The sequence below is a fragment of the Haplochromis burtoni genome, unplaced genomic scaffold (genome assembly GCF_018398535.1).
Source record: "Haplochromis burtoni strain Fernald_Lab_line unplaced genomic scaffold, NCSU_Asbu1 Contig_33, whole genome shotgun sequence".
In the NCBI taxonomy this organism is placed as follows: domain Eukaryota; kingdom Metazoa; phylum Chordata; class Actinopteri; order Cichliformes; family Cichlidae; genus Haplochromis; species Haplochromis burtoni.
Window position 1 is genome coordinate 2,483,914 of NW_024582394.1, and position 19,654 is coordinate 2,503,567.

The 19,654-nt window shown below is 38.9% G+C and overlaps 1 protein-coding gene across 1 annotated transcript in view; it reads left to right on the forward strand.

Moving 5' to 3' along the window:
• fam13b (family with sequence similarity 13 member B) overlaps nt 1-19,654 on the forward strand; it is a 67,178-nt gene that overhangs the window by 9,653 nt on the left and 37,871 nt on the right. Inside the window, exons 2-6 of the mRNA XM_014332755.2 lie at nt 6,236-6,388; nt 7,879-8,091; nt 13,481-13,693; nt 15,118-15,295; nt 16,817-16,961. Of these exons, the coding sequence (XP_014188241.2) occupies nt 7,926-8,091; nt 13,481-13,693; nt 15,118-15,295; nt 16,817-16,961 (702 nt within the window). The 5' untranslated portion in view covers nt 6,236-6,388; nt 7,879-7,925. The remainder of the gene's footprint in view (nt 1-6,235; nt 6,389-7,878; nt 8,092-13,480; nt 13,694-15,117; nt 15,296-16,816; nt 16,962-19,654) is intronic.

Genomic DNA, 19,654 nt, shown 5'->3' on the forward strand with positions numbered 1-19,654 from the left:
TATAAAAATATGTGTTGAAATGGTTATTTTTATTAGATGTCCCCTGCATCTTCAAAATAGTTAACAGGAAGATTGTGAACGTTCCTCGAGGGAAAGAGATAACAAGGCCTGAAAAGAAGATGTCCCCCAAAGACATGTGCTTATTAATTTATCACAGAAGGAGCAGCTAAACTAGGCTAGGGCAGTGAGCTGCTGCTGCTGATTCAAGGGCAAACACCAGCTTTACTGCCTTTTTTCCCTCCTCCTTACCTCACTTGCCCTTTCTTCTGTGACTTCATTAGTGTTTCTGCACGCAAAATGGATTCTGTTTGAGCAAGATAATTGCCAGTTTTCCTCATTTGGCATAAGAAAAATAAAAAACAAACAAATTGTAAAAATGATGTGCCGTCTTTGTGTGGATACACTACTCAATTTTTCCCGTGTGCTTTTCCTCTTCTTATTCTTTCAGCCATTCTGTTTAGCCATTCTCTTTATGATGCTCTTTTATTCTCTATAACTCTACTCCTTCTTTATTCCCCCATCTGTCTGTATCTTAGACTCTCAGCCTGACTTGACCTGCTGCTGTCTGCCTCCAAGAAATAGACTATAATTTCAAAGTTGTAAAATAAAATAAAACTTTAACGTAAAATTAAAAATGTTAACTATCCGCAAAATATTTGATTTTGTACTAATAAATGACTGAATGCTAAATAATACTCTTCAACTCTAAAACTAATCTACAGATTAAGCTAGATAGAGTATAGTAGTATCTACTCGAGTCTTAGTAGGAAAATGTATTTATTTATATTAACATCTATTTATATGTAATCCTTCTATTCTGTTGCTTTATACACTTGCCATGAACAGTCTATTCAACCTTCAGGCTTTTTAACACAAAGGATAGTGCTATCTATGTATATATTGTTTTAAATTACTTAATATTTTTCTTAAATTGTACAAATTGAGAATAAAACAAATAATAATAATGATGTAATTCTTGCAGCGAGAATCTAAATGACAGAGTATTTATTTCTCACCAAAATCCCTGCTCTCTGTTGTTGCCATTCATGCATTTTGCCCATTTAGAAGTAAGTCTGGTGGATAGTGAACATTATCTGCTAACAGCATGTCACTAAAATGTACAGATGAAGAAGAAGAAAACAACTAAGTTATTACAACATTACAACAACATCCTTTTGCTGGGACAGGGTATATTGTTAGGGTGGCTTAATGTTACAAGGCAAATGAAAAGACTTGGCACTAATACCAGACAGCTTAAAATGTGCACATACAGGTTTTAGGTCAGCTTTCACACCACCTATATGTTTTTGATTTATATATGTTTTAATAGCTGCTGTATTTCCTGTCTTTGTGTTCGTGCTTTCTTTTACGGGCTCTCCCATGCAAACTGTTTATTTTTCGAAGCCCCATCTATTAATGTTTTGTATACTGAGACTGGTACAGCTGTGTGTAATGTAAAAACACCTTAGCTGCTGGGATCAACATAATCACTAGCTGTGCTTAGCAGGTTTTTGATATGCTTCGTGTTATGCAGGTTCTTGCAAATTAGTTAAACATTATGAATGGCTAACTGGGCTCAAGGTAGCAGAAAATTAAAACTATTTCTGTGAGGTGACATGTTGTAAGTAATGAGTCTCAATTTAAAAGCCGCCACTTTGTGCTCAGTAACTCAGATTGCAAATCAGATGGCACAGAAAATGTTTAAGTATACACACCCTGAATGATAAATACCAGTGCCTGATATATTTGATGGGTGCTTAAAGTGACGTGTCATCTTCATTCCTTCAGTGACAGACCTTTTTTTGGGGGGTGGGGTTGGCGTGGGTCATTCCAACACTATCGACTTAACAATCAATGGATACATGTAAGAAATGACTTTCCACACACAGTAGGTGTGTGTGGAAATATGAGGCCATAATAATGGTTTTATGGCAGACCATAAAAGTTGATAAAGTTTAGGGAATTCATGTTTCTTCTCACGCTTACCTTTTAAGACTTTCAGGAAGGAGAATGAAAATCTCTTTCCTGAAGATTTTTTTTTCTTTGCATGTATGTATCGCAGTTTTCTGTAGTTTTCTGTTATTTACCTTTTGTCTTATGTTATGTCTTAGGTCTTATGTTTCACTAGGTTTTAAGACTGGGTTTTTATTGTATCAAAATATTTACTTTAGTTTCTTTTTTTTCCTTTAATGTGATTAAGTAATATACTTGGCAAGAATTGTTCAGCGGCAAGGTTCAAGAAATTTGGAATAGATTTGTGAGGCAGTTGAGTCACGTAGACACCCAAGTTCCAATAAACTATTACACGAATTCACAGGAAACTTGTATCATTACCTTGAAAGGGAGACAGAAGCAAAGGCTGTTGTTGAACTTGGGGCGCTGCAGTAAGGCCTACTGATCCTTAATGCAAGGTGCCGCCAGGGCACAACAAAGGGCTTCTCTCTTTTTTAGTTTTTGGTTTAATATAAATGCTAAAAAAAACTCCCAGGTACTTTGTTTTAAGTGACAATTAAAACACTCTATTTCTTATACCACTATTATGTTTAATTGAGAGAATAGAGTTGGGGTTTTTTGTTTTTTAGATTGAATATATGTTTTGTATGAGAATGAAGCCTTTTTAATTCTTCAGATTTTGACAAACAAAACCATTTTGAATCCAGGAAGCCAATCTGTGCAAATATTTTTTTAAGCTCAGAAATTTAAGACAGTACATCATTGAGAATGAAAAACAGAACTACTGAAATGCAGGAAACGAGCAGTTTCTGGGTTTGTTCTTATGAAGAGAATTCCTGGCCCAGCTACTTCCTCCAACCTTCTTTTTGTCACCTTGTCCTTCTCTCATTTAGTTGGACCATGATAGTTTGGCAACTAATCACAGACTGCAGAATTGAACCACTTTGATCTCTTTTATTCAGTAGATTTCACACCATGGTGCGCGTTGGGGAGAATTTGCTGATTTATTTATAATGCCCTGCGAATATTTTATTTTCATTGAGGTCATGGACTCTGTTTTAATAGAAAAGACACTGTTTTGCACATCAGAGGTTCAACTTAACAAGTCTTTTGTTCTCATAGTTCTTTCCTCTTTTTTTTGCTGCTGTTATCACTTGGACCATGTCAGTGAACTGTGTGGTCATAGTCATATTGTGGAACCTCTGATCTTTCTGTTCAGGTTTCATATCTATGTGAACACAGGTGCTGGCATACTGAAATGTGATACAAGTCACATGGCAAGGATAGAGTCACGATCCAGAATCTGATTCTCCCGGCAGGTGTAGTTGAACTGACTCAAATCACATGATTAGTTGTGAATATAGTCCCTGGGAAAAAAAATCTTGCCACCTTAACTCAGTTTCTGCAAACTCGTATTTTACTTCGAAAGTTCTGATCATAAGTGATTCATTTCAAATTTGTTTCTGTTCCTTCTGCACCTTAAGCTCAAAAACCAGAAATCCTCATAGTCAAACATTAACCAAGTCTTTTCATTAGCAGTGTTTGACTTTCAGAGGGTGAAACAGTTAATTTAGCTTATCTTCTGTGCTTTCTTTAGCACATCAACTGACCGTGTTTATTCTAGTGAGACAATAAAGTACAATTGGAAAATGCCAGAAGACTAGCAGAGCCATAGCCATACGTCTGGAGGTTTATTAGATGCCAAAACAGTATGATGGTTTGGCATCTAATAAGCAAATGTGAAACAAATGATTCCAGTCATTTCATCCTCTGTCGCAGCTGATGCGAGGGAGACAATAAGAATATGCCTGTTCCCAAATGACATGCATTCCGGTTCTTTACTGGACCACACGGTCCCTCCCAATTGAAATGTGTGAGCTCATGGCTTTTTACCGTCTTATTGTTTAGCCGTGTGTCTCTGTGTACACCTTTCTGGGTGTGTGTCTTTTTCTTTGAACACCTTCCTTCCTCGTTCTTATTCAGGTTTATTTTTCTCTCCTCAAACACTTAAAATTTATCATGTTCAACAATGCCCCTTAATGTTTAGAAGGACGTTGTAAAATGTATATGGGTTTAAGACAATCAGATAGAAGCATACAAATCAGTTCTATTGCTGACCAAACACTGCAGAGATCTTTTAAAGTAAATTTTCATAGCAGGCAAGGCTTTGGTTTAGTTGGTTGTCTAATCTCTTGATTAGAGATTGTCCTTATCTGTCTGTTCCTCTGTCTGACATTGCTCAAGTGTTTTGAACCTGCCTGTTAATGTCAAGCTTTTGGTTCTGCTATTAAAGCTTTCAGCCTGGTGAATTAATAATCATCTAACAATATTCAGAAACGGTAGTTAGGGCTTGCATAATGACTTTGTTTTCCGGGAACAAAGCTGTGTAGCTTGCGGGCTCTGACCCAGTACAAGAGTTTTAGCTGCAACAGTGGGATTTTCTCTGGCTTTTAAAGAGGCTTAGCAATGCCAGTTCAGTTGGCCTCAGAAAAACTGGAGGCTGAAGAATCTCTTTATTAGTAATAACTGTGAGCAAACACAAGGGTACTGAAAGGTCAGTTTGATGAACTTAAGTAAAATATCCTATGTAGTCATTGGGAAAGCTTTGATATTAAATATCACTCTCTTAGTTTTTGCGGACAACAGTTCAGTAAGATGGGAACACTGGTACTCAAACAAAATGGCAGATAGGAGAGGAAGTAAAACTTTAGTCCCCAAACAGACCATATGGTACAAGAGACAATAATTATGTGTGCTGCCTTAAAAACCAAACTTGAAAACAGTTGTTTCTATGTTTATTGCAGTTCTTTTCTTCATCACAAGGAAACATGGCTGTGCCTGACAATTATAATATGCAAACTCTGTTTCAGCTGAGTCCCACAAAACCCAGAAATACGATTCCAAGTAATCTGATGGTCGATTTAGGTTTTATATTAACCAAAAATGGCAAAGAGCTCATTTTATCGTTAGTGCTTAAGTCAGTGCACTGGAGTTTTTTCATGGTTTTCCTGATTTGAGATTGTAGCTTTCATAACATGGCACAGGGCTTTATTTCCATATGGTTGTTGCCAAGGCTCTTAAAAAGGTTTGTAACTGGCTCTGTTTGATGGTCTTACTTACATGATCCAGATGACTGTTTAGGAGATTTAGGTACTTTTGTAATTTTGAAATCTTACTGTTTTTGCAAAGAGAGGCAAATCTTTTATCTGTCAGTATTTTCCTGTCGTGCCAATTTCTGTTCCTGTTTATCTCTACTACTGCGCTTCTCTTATTGTAGAACTGTTGAATCCAAGTAGGCCAGGTGGGTTGTGTAACACACAGCCAAAACTGTGAATAAGATAGGGAAGAAAGGAGTGAAATGGAAAAGTGCATTTATACACTGTTTTATTGAGTCTGGAGCCTAAATGGGTCTACCTGCCTTTCCTTTGCTTCATCAACATAAAATACAGTTTGTGGTACATATTTCCAAACTGACCAGTTAAGCAAAAGTAAACTTTTCCTCCTGATATACTTTCAGACACGTACACTCATCAGCTAGATCTCATTTTGCACTTATTCTAACATGCAACCATGTCCTGTCTGGGCAAATAATAGTTCACATTCATACAATGGCAGTATTGAGACACACATGCACACTCTAAGGGGGCAGGAAGTCAATAGGAACACACCTAATATAGACACATTAAATGGGACTCTTTGTGCATACGGGCAGGCACAGGTCTGTAAGACACTATGGCACAGCTTTCCAGAACAATCTTTATTGGTTTAATTATTGTATTCAGCTCTCCAGCTGACTTTTAGACAGCCTGATATCTCAAACCTTGAAGATTTCATTAGCGAGCAAGGAGAGCAGAAAAACAGAATGGGGAGTGAAGAAACGGGAAAGAAAGGATTTTAATGAACAAAGATGAAAAGAAAATGGGCTTGGAGCATAGAAAAACTAGAAGAAGAGAAGGGAAAACTGAAACTCGCTGTTGTGGGTTTTTATTGCTGCGATTCCAGCTTTGGTATTGGGCCCAATGCATCTTTCATCACTAAATAACCATGAACATGCAATGTATGGATATAAAGCCTGAGAATAGAAACTGGAAGTGGAAAACTATAGCCCACATGAAACCCATTGTTACTACATGAAGTAGCTAATTGTGTTTTTCAACACACCTGCGATTGGTTAATTAAAACGTTCCATCTTTTTTGTCTCCATCCTTATCCTGTCTTCTTCTGCCATTATCTCCTGTTCTTTTCCCCTCCATCTTTTTTCTTTTCCTGGTTCTCTTCTCAGTGTAGCTAGAAGGGAATCCTGTTCGAGGGATTAGCGGTCTGTCAATGAGGAACTACCGGCTCATCTTCTGCCACAACCTGAAGCAGCCATAGATGGTTCAGTGGTTTACTGGCCAGGGGAGGAGAGGATAGAACACACTTTCACTGCTACACGGTGAGTGCACACAAACACACAACACTTACCGAGCCACATCCGTAATTGAAGGGGAAAATAGACTCGGTGCATTTCTAAGCCATGATCACAGATCAGATGCACATCGGGGTTTTTTTAAGCAGTTTGGAACTCCTGTAATACAGTCAACAGTGTGGTAAACTTGCCAAAGCGAGTTTATCATAATGTCTCATTGTCACACTTCCTTATAAACTATTTCTTAGATTTCATTTTATTATCTTTATGATTCTTGGTGCTATAAAGAGCCCAGATGTGAGGATACAAAGAGCACATCATCCTACAGCCAAGAATTAATTAGCTACAACCGATGAACTCTGCCAAGGGCTGTAAAATAAGCAGTCATTGGTACATGTTATGATGGTATCCACTTAGTAATGCGAACAATCTGTTAAAGTAGGTTTAAACATAGTAGCTGTTGATATTGTAAAACAAACTGGATATCAAGAGAGTAAAAGAGAAGCACACTGAATATATGTAGCTTTATCTACTCATTACAAAGAATGCATTGAACGTATTTTAAATTATTAGTGCTGATATTTTTCTATTTTCACCTGAAAATCAAAATGTTTTAACATTGATGTTTGAAACTATTAAAATATGTACTCATATTGTATGTAATTTATATTTATATTGCATTGTATGTCATTATTGTAAACAAGGCCAGATTACTTGCTTACATTTAAAAGACCGCTATCATTAGTTACATAATACTGTAAGATTAGTTTCACTGGAACAAATTGAGATTACATTTCTGATAAACTGATGTTCCTCCCCCAGTGATGAGTGGACTGGACACCATCTGTCGATGTTTGCATTTAGATTACTCACCAAACAACCAACGTCAATATCAGACTTTTCATTTGCTTATTTTGCATTGATTTTCATCCCATCCTGAATGTCATCACCTCTAAAGAAGCTACAGAGGACCACAGAACACATAATATAAGACTGCAGGAAGCAAACAAAGCAATTTGTCATGCAACATTTGTTATAGGATAAAAACACTGGTACAGTATTACAAACTGAAAACCAGACAATTAGTCAGTAGTTATTTTGAATATTGACTACACATTTTAGTCAAAGAAAATTGGAATCTGAATGTTTGCAGGGTAAAGCTTCTCAAAAATGATCTTTATTTATTGGTAAATTGATTATGCAGTCTTTGGAAGACTGTAAACAAAACTGACATAAGATGTCCTACTCCCCCACCTACCCTCTTTTTACAAAATCCCTTTGCAGGTCACTACCCTGTAGCTGTGGCCCTGCCCCCTCCCACTCACTGGCACTTAACAGTTAGTAAAGCCAGACAGTCCTGTGTGTCCTGCATGACTGTTTACTGGCGCCTTTAAATAATTATTCTTGGTATCTATAAGCCCGCATGATCAAGGACAAAGATTTTTTTTTTTAAGTCAGGCTGCATTCTGTCTTTCTCTCACATTATGTCTGATCTCACCCATTTCTTCCTTTATAAGACGTGAGGTCTTGGCGGGGTTGTGGTGAGGAGGAGGAGGAGCAGGCCATGAGGAAGAGCGTGTCTCCGTTGCCAGGCAACGAGGGCGGGAGCTCAGCCAGCACCACACGGGTTTTTGGTGTTCCTCTGGAGGATGTGACACACACACACACAATCAGCGGCCATGAGGTTCCTGCACTAGTAAAAGATATTGTCGACTACATTGAGGAGCACGGTGAGTGACTGAGACGCAGTTCAGTTTAATTCAGTCCTACATATTTATTTAATATGCACATTGAAATGCATATCCTAGTCAAAAACGGGTCCAAGATTCCTCACAGTGTTACTGGAGGGTAAAGTAATGCCATCCAGACTTAAGTATCTGGTTAGATACCATATTTCTAAGATTTGAAGGGACAAGTACAATAATATCACTTTCTATCTGAATTTAGGAGCCGGAAATTGGAGGTCATCCAGGTCTTTATGTCTTTAATAAAACTTGCAGTTTTGTGCGGTTTAACTGATTAGTGTGTCATCTGGCTTCAGGGAAAGATAGAGCTTGGTATCATCTGCATAGCAGGGAAAGTGTATACTATACATGTATAACGTAAACAGAACTGGTCCTAGCAAAGAAACCTGTGGAACTCCATAATTAACCTTAGTGTGTGAAGAATAGGGATGGGTATCGTTTAGGTTTTATCCGATACAGTACCAAACCGATACTTTTGAAACGGTGCCGGTGCTTAAACGGTGCTCGATCCAGTGCTTAAAGAATGGAGAACACAAACTTTGTCCAAAAACCTCTTATGTTTTGCTGTTTTTTTGTAAAAAGATAACAATGTTAGCCTTTTCTGCAGCTATAGGGCATATATGGTATCACTCTTGGCTGGAAGCAGTGCTTAAACAATGGAAAAAACACCAATTTTGTCCAAAAACCTCTCATGTTTAGTTGTTTCCCACTTTTTCTTTTCTTTGGTTATTTTAGTATCTGCCATCAAACAAGAAGACAGCCGCATGTAACTACGACGGTGTTTGCTAGTTCACCTTACGTGCATTAATTTATTAACGTGGTTAGCCTACTCAACGTAAATTACCATCATCATCGGTCATCATTTCTGCTACACTGGCAGGGCTAGGGGCCAGGACTCTCCTCTTCGGGTTTTTGGGGGATGTTGCTAACTCTGGTCCCATAACAGGCAACCCACCCGCAGTAGATGTGCACGGTGTGAGGTCTTGCAGCACGCTATCAAATACGGTGCATTTCTCGGCTTTTAACAAAATGCTATGCGTCGCCAGGTGTTTCATCAGATTCGAGGTGCTACCTCCTTTGCACAGTATCACCTTAAAGCACTTGCTGAGTTTGCATCTTTTGCTGTGAAGTACAGCCAGACTTTGACCGCTTCGCCTTGGGCATTTTTAATCTGTAGCTCTGCTCTAAAAGAATGTATGTACCTGGGCCCGCCTACTACGCTTGCAAAGGTAAAGTGATTGGCTAGAATCCAAAGTGTATGACATCTTAGGGGAAAAAAAGCACCGAAATGTGCGCTGCTTTTCGGTCTGGTTACTACTGTTTATGTCAGAACCGATACCAGTACCCATCCCTAGTGAAGAAGACTCTCCATTAACATTAACAAATTGAAGTTTTTTAGAGAGACTCAAATCACTGCAGTACCTTTAACATGCTCTAATTGCTAATAATTAATAATCGAATGCTGCACTGAGGTCTAGCAGGACATGCACAGAGATGAGTCCACTGTCATCGACCATTAGAAGATCATTTGTAACCTTCACTAATTCTGTTTCTGTACCTCTACAAATAAACAATTCTTCTTCCGATATTCTGTTAGCTGTTTTAAAACTACTCTTTCTAGAATTTTTGAGATAACAATAAGGTTGGTGATTATTAGCCTTTAATATAGCCTATAATTAGCTAAGACGGCTAGGTTAAGTGACAGCTTTTTAAGTAATGGTTTAATCACTGCCACCTTAAAGGCCTCTGGTACATAGCCCAGTAATAGGGAAAGGATTTGGAGGAAGTAATTATTGAAATTAAATCAGAGGGAAAGAGTCTAAATAATTATTAATAGTACTGAAAGTAGCTTAATTCTTAAATGAACACTTAAAATAGCCAGAGGAACGTAGCCTAGTTACAGACATTCAGTGTGTACAAAAGAAGCAGAGAAGTTCTTGTAGGGATAAAGCTCCTCTCTAAATCTTCTGTGATTAAATTATAAGAGGTGCCTTAAATTTTGCATGTGGCTGAAGCAGATCTTTCACCTCATTTCTTTTTGGTAAGGATCTGCTGCATCTCCCTTGGTTAAAGTTATGAGTCATATTTACATGGAACGTTTAATTTGTAGCAGGATACAGGCATTACATAATCTTACATAATTACCACTAATGTTAGTTTACTTAATGTAGAAAGAACTCCGCGGCTGATGTCAAAATCCTTTTATTCCGTTTTAGCTGTAGTTTGACTCGAGGGGTTGCACCTGTAGGTCATTCCGCTTATTTAACTAAACACGTCGAGCCAAAGATTTAAACAATTTCTCAGTACAAAATGTTGGATGTTCAGCTAAATCAGATTCTGTGATGTTTCAGTCCTGCTTTTGTTGAGCTACAGTATCTTACATCATGATAAAACCAAAATATGTTGTTTGTGGGATCCAGTTTTTGATAAGATAAATTCTGAAGGCCCTGGCAGACAGCTCCACGGCTGGCTTCCTTCTGTTACATAACACTTCTGTCAACTTCAGCCTCACTTGTGAAAACAGAAGAGAGTGAGGAGAGTAACCTACCAAGCGCTCGCCCTGGATTTTCCTACAACTCCCTAGAACATTTCTGTATGAGCATCACAGAACAGCAACTTCAGTCTTCTGTCATGTTCTTACAAAAAGGAAGTTGGCAGTTAAGACAGCTCAGTCTGAAAGATGAGAAGTAAAATGCCTGACTGTTTCACTAGCCAGATCCAAGTTTTGTTTTTTGTTTTTTTTAACTAACCAAATCTGAATTGGGCTTGTATATTGGTGCTGATTAGATTACACTATCAGTACTTGTTTTATAGCTCTTTAAAACCTCAGCCAGACAGTCTTATGTATGCTAAAGATATGTTGTTGGTTTGACCCTTGTTATATCAATTAGACACTTGTATGTCGTTACCCTTACTGTGTGCAAAATTACTTCACATGAGATAAAAAAATTGCAGAGCATGTAAAGATCAGTTGATGTACTTTGTATCATTAGAGATTGAAAAGCAATTCCACAGCTGTAAATATATCCCACATAAAATGAAGGAATTGCCTGAGAAGACAATAAATGGTTTAAAGTAATAAAAAAAAGATTATCAGGAAGCATCCTGATCCTTTAAGTAGGATTCATCTTTGATAGAGATCTTACAAAGCAGGTCAATGGGACGCTGGACACGCTGGATACATTTTCACGTTAAAGTAAATAAGTGTTCAGTAAATACGCTTTTTCTGGATCCCCAAAAGCACTGGAGTTGTCACTGAACTTTCTTTAAACACTGCTGAAATGAAGTACCACTTCAAATTGCTTCCAGTGAAGCAGGTTGGTGATTTGTGTAATTTGGGGGCTCTTTGACTACATGAGGTTATGCAATAAGTCTCCAGGGTCTCTGCTGGTGCAATAATTAGAGCGGTGCTGCCTGTCAGGAAGTTACTAAGACAGTGAAAAGGCCTCCGTCTCTCTGGGATGCCTGGTAGTAGTTGAAGCAGGAAAATGACGTGAAATGTCAATTTGATAGAAGACAGTTGCCAAAAGCTGAAAACATTAGAGGCATGTCTGAGCAAATGCCCAGTGTTTTAATGGATCAGCAAAGACAGAGAGACCGTTTTATTTTATTTTAGTGTAACTCTGCTGTCACTCTGTGTACCTCTGGTGTTCTTCATGTAGACGTCTTTGTGGAGATATAAAAGGGAGCAGGTCCCACGGGATTCCTGTCATCATTTGGACTTAGTTGATTATCTTGCTTGTTAACAGATAAGAAACTGGAGAGTGAGGCTATAATCAAATGTAATCCACACATCAAACCATTACCACTTAAATATAGTTTGAAGCATTTCGTGTGTTTTTTTTTTTCTCCACACCATATATTTGTTGTGTTGTCAAAAACGGATCATTTTCGCACATTTGTGATAGCGATAAGTCATCAGATCTAGAACACTCACCACTAAACAGATGTTTTCAGGTGAAAATGCATGCAGTCGATGTATTCCTTTGGAGCTTTGCTTTTAATGTATTTATCAAATATTCCCCTTTTCTTTTGTTTGTATATGTTTCAGTACATTTTTTGGCAAATTTGTATAAACAACTTACAACTTACACGCTACTTCAACAACTTACAAGTGGTTGGTCAGGTAGCTGCAACCAAGTAGTTGTTGCACATCCAGAAAAAGAACCAAAAATCTTTTGCAGCAGATTCATGTGACGTCGCAGTGCATAACATCAGGATATTGTTTTACAAGATCAACTGATATGTTTGGTAAACAAGGGGGAAAAATGTTGGTTATTCTAAAAATGTCCTCTAAAAAGCCTTGACAAGATTTACAGATCGGTTTATCTTTTCTGTCACAAACACATGTGATGCTGCCTCACATGCGAATGATATTACAGTATGGTCATGCTTTTTCTGATAGATAAGGGAAGAATCCACATAACCAAATGTTTTTGCGCACACACACAGACATACACATCACTGTACTTTCTTTTGTTCGTCTTATATAAGTTGTGTAACAGTGAAGGATCTGAATCATTCTGCATCAGCAAAATTACAGTACTCGGTTAGTTTTGACTTCCCTTACAGGTTGGTAATTTTCAATTCCTAATTTGGAAACTCTAACATGACCAAGCTGTATTTTGTTGCATCTTTATGAGGTATTATTGTCAGAAAAACATGCCCTGTGGGGGGGGGAAGCATATAAATCTTTACTGTTTTAAAACGCCAATGACAATATAATAGTATTCCTGGTGCTAAACCTGGTTGTTACACTTTACAAGGTGACAATAAGCATGTTATTACAACATCGGTTTTGGACTCTGTAATGCCTGATTTTGTTAAAGAGTTCTCTGACAGACATGAGCGTGTGAATGGGCTCGTTGATTGGATCCAGTGTCTCTGTTTCTCTCTGCTTTTGATATCAACTACTAAAAAATTTACTTACATGCAAAATTAATCCAAAGCAAGCAAACCAAACTACAGAAAGCAAGACTGTCACCTAGTAGGTATTATAACTTGCAAAACTACTGTAATGCCTGGCATACCTTCCTGATCACCTCTACAAGAGGACTTAATTTGACAAACCTTTAGCTGCAAAAAAGTGTGCCACACCTAAGCTACTGCCAAGACCTCTAAAGACCTAAGCATGAAAACACCTGTTTGTGAACCACAGTAGGGCTTTGATGAGGTTATCTTAACAATTATGCAAATATGAGAAAGGTGTGATTGTTATATAATAAATATAATTTTAAAAAATCCTGGTAAAAATGAATAAGCAAACCAAGTTAACCAAATACTGAAAATTGAGCTGTATATTAACATGAATGGTTTTGAAGTAGTTTGAGTTGATAATTAACATATTCATAACTGCTGCTATGTGTGTCTTTAGGTCACCTGGACTTTGAGGGGCTCTTCCTGGTTAATGGCAATGCAGAGCGAGTGGATTGGTTGCGTCAGCGCTATGACAGTGGTGAGGAGGTGAAGCTAGAGAAGGAGGCCGATCTGGCGTCAGCCGTCAGTTTGCTCCGACTGTTCTTGCAGGAGCTTCCTGAGCCCGTTATCCCAACGGCTATACAGGGACGTATACTACAGCTCTATCAAGGTGTGTGACCGTGGTTGTGTTTCCTCTTCTCATGCTATTTTACGAATTTCTTCTACACTCAACCACAGTCTGTTTTTATCCAGTACAATGCAGTTAACCTCCTTTTTCACCCTGTCCTCCTAAAGTCCGGTTGGAGCTTTGAGTTTGTTCTGCTCAGTCCGTAAATGTACTTCCTATGAAAAGAGTGTTGACCATAGCTGTTATAAAAACAAGCGCACACTCTTCTGCATCATTTCTGGGTCTTCATCCAAGTTGATTTTGTTTTAAGCTGTTAAGGCTGTGCCCATGTAGGCTGATGCTGGTTATATAAGCTGTGAGTACACAGTACGGTGGTCTGCATGTAAGGAAAACTGGCTGAAACAAACTCTTTCATAACGAGAACCTGAATTATCTCTATGTTTGCATATCTGCTACGCTGATGCACAGCCTTTATCTTTTCCTTTCTTCATTCTTTCTGCCTCTGCTTGTCCACACTCTTCTCAAATTCTAAGGTTGTGTTAACAATGTCCCAGAGAGAACTGCTGTCTTTCAGTGGTTATTAATTCTTCATTTTTGAGGGATTTTTGTGCATTTGGGTAAAAAATGATTGAAAGGCATGGGTTTCATTTCCCTTTTTTGTTTCAGCTCTTTGGCCTGTCCTCTTTCCCCTCTGTTTTTATCACAGATAATCTGCTCTAATCCCCTTGTCACAATGATGGTTGTTCCGGTTGCTGTCATCCAGATTATAGTAGAAGACTGGCTGTGTGTTTGTCGAGACTCCTTGTCATGCCATTTATTTCTCAGTGTATTATATTCTGTAATGGCACCACTGCACTTGAAAAAGAATTGCCTTTTTTGCACATTTTCCTCTCTGTCGCCCTCCGTCTCACCTAGTTTCACCTCTCCCAGAGGTGAAACTGAGCATAATGTTATCTGTGTGTGCAGTTTCTCTTGATTAGATTTTTTAAGGCTATCTGTGAAGGACCAAGAAGGACCCGATAACCCATAATTCACCCCACATTATCATTAGTTTTGAGAAAAAGCTCTAAAAGCAACACAGACTACAACAGAAGTTCTAATAGTGATTCTGAAATAAGAGCTTACACCCTTTTCAACTAAAAATAAAATAATTACATAAGAGATCCTGTCTGTGGGGTCGAGCTCTCGCCAGCTGTGCTTCATAGCAAGCACGACCTGCTGGTTCTCCCGGGAGCTGGTTTGCACAGTCCATCAAAAACCTAACGTTGTTTGATGATTTTAAATTGGCCATAGGTGTAAATACTCTTAGCCTTGTGATGACCTGTTGAGCTGTCCAGGGTGTCCCCTGCCTCTCGCCTAATGAGAGCTCCAGCCCCGGTGACAGTGAAGTGTAAGTGGTTAAGCAAAGAAATGAATGTATATTGGCTTAAGTAATGATATCCGGTTTTTCGCCTTCACATTGCTAGATTACGACAACGAAGAAGAGGTGTGTAGAAATTTGAAGTATCTGCTTCAGGACCTTCCCCAGTTGAACTACGGTCTGTTGCGTTTCCTGTGCCGCTTCCTGGCTAGCGTGGCGTCACTTCAGCAAAAGAGCTGGAACGTCGGAGCGCTGGCCGCCGTCTTTGGACCCGACATCTTCCAGTAAGATTCTTCTGCAGTTATTTAAGAATTTCGAATCGTAATTTTGATCATTGTACACAGCTACCGTCTCCATCTTACAGATGTTTACTTTTAACTTAATGAGGATGGTGTGGATATGCCACTAGTATATATTCAGTACTACATTACTTGTTTTAGAACTCCTGCTGCTTGTAGGGATGCACCAATACCACTTTTTTGGAAACGAGTATGAGTACGAGTACTTGCATTTCAGTACTCGCCGATACCGAGTACTTAATAAAAACATGATTTAAATTTGCAGGTAACAGCTTTAGTCCTATAATTTAACAAAAAACAAACAAACAAGGGACTAGTTTGGAATTAAGAACATTTATTTAAAATGAAAAGCATGTTGTATGCAACATATTACAGAATAAATAATTATAAAAAAACAAAATTTAATTTTAAATTTGTTCGTCTGTTTCTCTGTTTAGAAGTCTCACTAGCACAGTCACAGCTGGGATGACATCAGAGGCTAGTGCGTCGTAGCTGCTCACTTTTTTAGTTAGTTCCTCAAAGGGGGCGAGGATGGCAACAGTCGTCTCCATATGAGCCCATTGGTGAGCGGTGAGATAGTCAGGGAGTTCGTGCTCGGACACGCCCAGCACTCACTTTTGCTAAATGATGGACTGGAGCATGTAATACGTGCTGTTCCAGCGCGTCTGTACGTCCTGCTGCAGTCTCTTTATTGGTTGGTTGAGCTGTCCCTGAATGTCCTCGAGGCGGGAGTAGGCTAAGGCGGAATGTTTAAAATGCCCAACTATTTTCCGTCCCACTGCTATAGCATCAGCTATGCTCCTCTGTGCTAATAAGCGTAGGTAAACTCTTTGTGCTCGTTGTCGTGTTGGGATTTTAGGTGCTTGATTAAATTACTTGTGTTAAATGCGCTACCTTTAGAGCCTCCTCTGGACAATTTCGCTGAGCACAATTTGCAGTCCGCCTTTGTTTTCGCGTCTTCGTTCACTTTGAAATAGTTCCACACAGCTGACATGTCTCGCCTCGCTTTCTCCCCGCTCTGAGCTGCAGCCGGGGCCTGGGGGCGGGCACTCGGCGCCTGTGATTAGACAGGTCTCAGACCGTGGTATCGGTCCTCGGTATCGGGGGACTTTTAACAAGTAGGAGTACTTTAGAAAATGTGGTATCGAGGCCGATACCGGTATCGGTGTATCCCTAGCTGCTTGTATTCAAAAGCTTCATTGTTACATCTTCAGTGGAAATGATTAATCAAGTGCAAATTATCAGATTATAAAGCTGTAAAGTCCGTGGAAGGAAACTCTTGAAGCCATATACCACATCACATTTAATGAAGCCACAGAATAGAGTGACAGCTGAATATCTATTTTTTTTAAAAGAGTGAAAGAAGTTTTTATTTTTAGCACTTGCAGGAACACGCTTACACAGAAGTTAAAAAAAGAGGGGTGTTTATTCTCATGGGAGTATTATTAATCTCATGGGAAGCAGTGTGCAGCCAACTCAAACTTTTCTGTCATTTTCCATCTGCAGTCTGTCAACAGAAGGAGAGGACCTTCGGGACCAGGAGTCTGTCAGCAGAGTCCTGGCAGAGCTGCTGGACAATCAGGAGGGCCTGTTTGACTCAGAGGACGATGATGTCTCCACCACCAATGACTACAGCTCCATCAATGAACAGGTTCGACCCATCTCTCTTACACCACGCCTCTCAGTATTGTTGTTTCTGCCTTGCATACTGTCGGTGTCCAATAATATGACAATAATTAGCATAGCAAACTTTCTACACTTGATTTTGCAAATGCTTTTGAATTTATTAATGGCTGTGAATGGTGAAGATATTGTAAATATAGTTTGTGCTGTCGTGGCAAAACATTTTATCACAGTCCACAGAGAGGTCGTCAATTTTCAAGCTTACTCGTTAATGCAGTTTTTGGTGTTTCCAGCCCACACATGTCTTCCCTCCTGCTGTAACAGATTATTTTCCCCCTGGGATCAATAAAGTCTTCTTCATCTATTTTTTGTTCACCCCGGTCATTCTCCCATAGAGGTCTTTGTAGCTTTTCTTTTATCCTCAAACAAACAGTCTCTAAATCTAGAGAGTGATGGTAAATGCCTTTTTAACCTGATATAATAATTAGAAATCTGCAAACAAAAACAAAGTACAAAACAATCAAATGGAAAAACAAGACAAATTTAAAATTTCTTGCCAAGTTATTTGCAGAAAATAAAACTTTTGTAAAAAAGTAAATTTATTGGCATCAATCGTTACATATGAACAAAAGCGTGCTTTCACAAAAGCTGTTAGATTCCTCTTTGTCTTCCTCCTCTTTGTGTTTTCTTCGTCCTCTCTGGTGGCATTTGGCTGTAAAATGTGGCATTTAACCATGCCAGGGTCAGAGGGGAAGTTTTTCAGCGCTGACGCACAGAGATAGCAGTCAAATCTTATGAAAAGCGAAAGATGAAATTTATAAATGTCACCCAACAGCATAAAAGAATTCAAAAAGGCTTGAAGTGATTGTTCCATCTAACAAACATGTTCTGTCTTGCGCTGGGGTCTTTTTTTTTTTTTTTATAAATAATTAAATTTTGTTGTTGGCATCAGCAGCAGTAAGTTAGATGTAATAAATGATCAACCTCAAAGGTTAACGTGAGAATAACAATTCTGCTTTATTTTGACTCCAGTGACGATGTTGTTATTAGAAATCTAGAAGACATCACATTAACTGATTCAAACCTGTTATGTACAAAAACTACAGTGTCTCTAACTGGAGTTATTAATTAGCTAGAAGATCAGGCTGAAGTTTTTCTGTAAGGAAATGTAACTGGTACCAGCTGTACCCACTTCCTCTTGGTAATGTGGAAATGTAAGCAGTGGCGTTTAAGGAAAACAATACAGCATTTTTCTGTAAACAAAATTTTTCTCCGAATGATCTTGGTGTTCCCGCCCAAGGACAACGGCACACCCCTGCATACTTTACACAGAGCATTACAAGAATGTAGTTTTATAGAAACACCTGAGCCTAAACCAAACATTTTCCTCCGCTTTCTAACAGCTCGTTCTCTTTGCTGTCGTGCACAGTACAAAGAAAGGCGTAGTTAACTTTTAACTTTACAGTGCCCTTGTGCTTTTGTGCGATAACAAAAATACAACAATAAAGAGGCAACCCTTGATCAGTATCTCAAATGCTGTGCTACTTTAATTTAAGAGTACGTTGTTTGCCACAGCAGGGACTCTTTAAAGATAGCCTAAAAATGTTGAAGTGAAAGGGCAGCCTGTCATTGTGAAAGTATGACCACAAAAAGAAAAAGAGAAACTTTGCTATATATCTACATTGTGTCACCTATTCAAAACCTTTCAGCTGCTTGCTTTGTTTGCTCCCCTCTCCCTATCTTTTATTCTTCGCTTCACACAGTTAGTGTGCTCTTAACCGAACTACTGCAGATTTTGCTTCCACTTGCCTCGTAATATTGAGTCCTTGGAGTTATTATCTGCCAAATCCTTCCTTTTATTCAAGGAAAAGTTTAAAGCCTTTGCCTTGCGAAAGACAACTAATTAGATTGTAATTGCGCTCTAAACAACAACAACAAAGCACAAGTTCTTTCAAGCAACGTCATATCATTCCCTCTGTTAGCTGTTGACCTCGGTTTTATTGTCTGATTTGTCAGATGAATGACACTATAGTCTAAGAGAGGAGGTGAGAGCAGATGAAGAATGAGAAGACAGAAGCAAATCTGTAAAGACATGTCTGTGCACTGATCCATGTGTCTTATGTAATAGAGAGGGCAAAAAAGTGGGTGGTTTGAAGAAGGAGGGGGAGAGAAAGCAGCCAGGAAGATAGGGGAGAAATGACAAGAGTGCAGAGACAAAAGAGGAATAACTGAAGGGAAGGAGAGAGGGAGGGAGGTAGAGGTGGTGAGACAGGGGAGGAGGATGATGTAACCATGTAACTCACACCTCCAGTCCCTGCTCTACACCGGGGATGACTCTCATGAAGGGGATTATCTCCCACACACACCTGCTTTCACACAGGAGACCTTGAATCAAGCCTGGTTACAAACTAAAGAGTAAGTTGAAAATGCTTGGTCGAGCCTAGCTAGCACACATAAAAGGAGCCAATTCATCCTAAGAAATGGAGAGACATTGTAAAAGCAGCGTAACAGAGAAGTACATGAACGATAATGAGCGGAGAAAGGTGGAAGGCAGGTGTTGTTTTTATGGTGTGTTTGTGCTCACCTTTGGAGCACAACAAGGCGGGAATAGGTCTGACAAAGATGAATATAAAGGTGGATTTTAGCTTGTTTATCGCACAATCGGAGTCAGTTGAATTTCTGCTTGGGTGACAACAAGAGTACGCTGATGCTTGTTGCTGT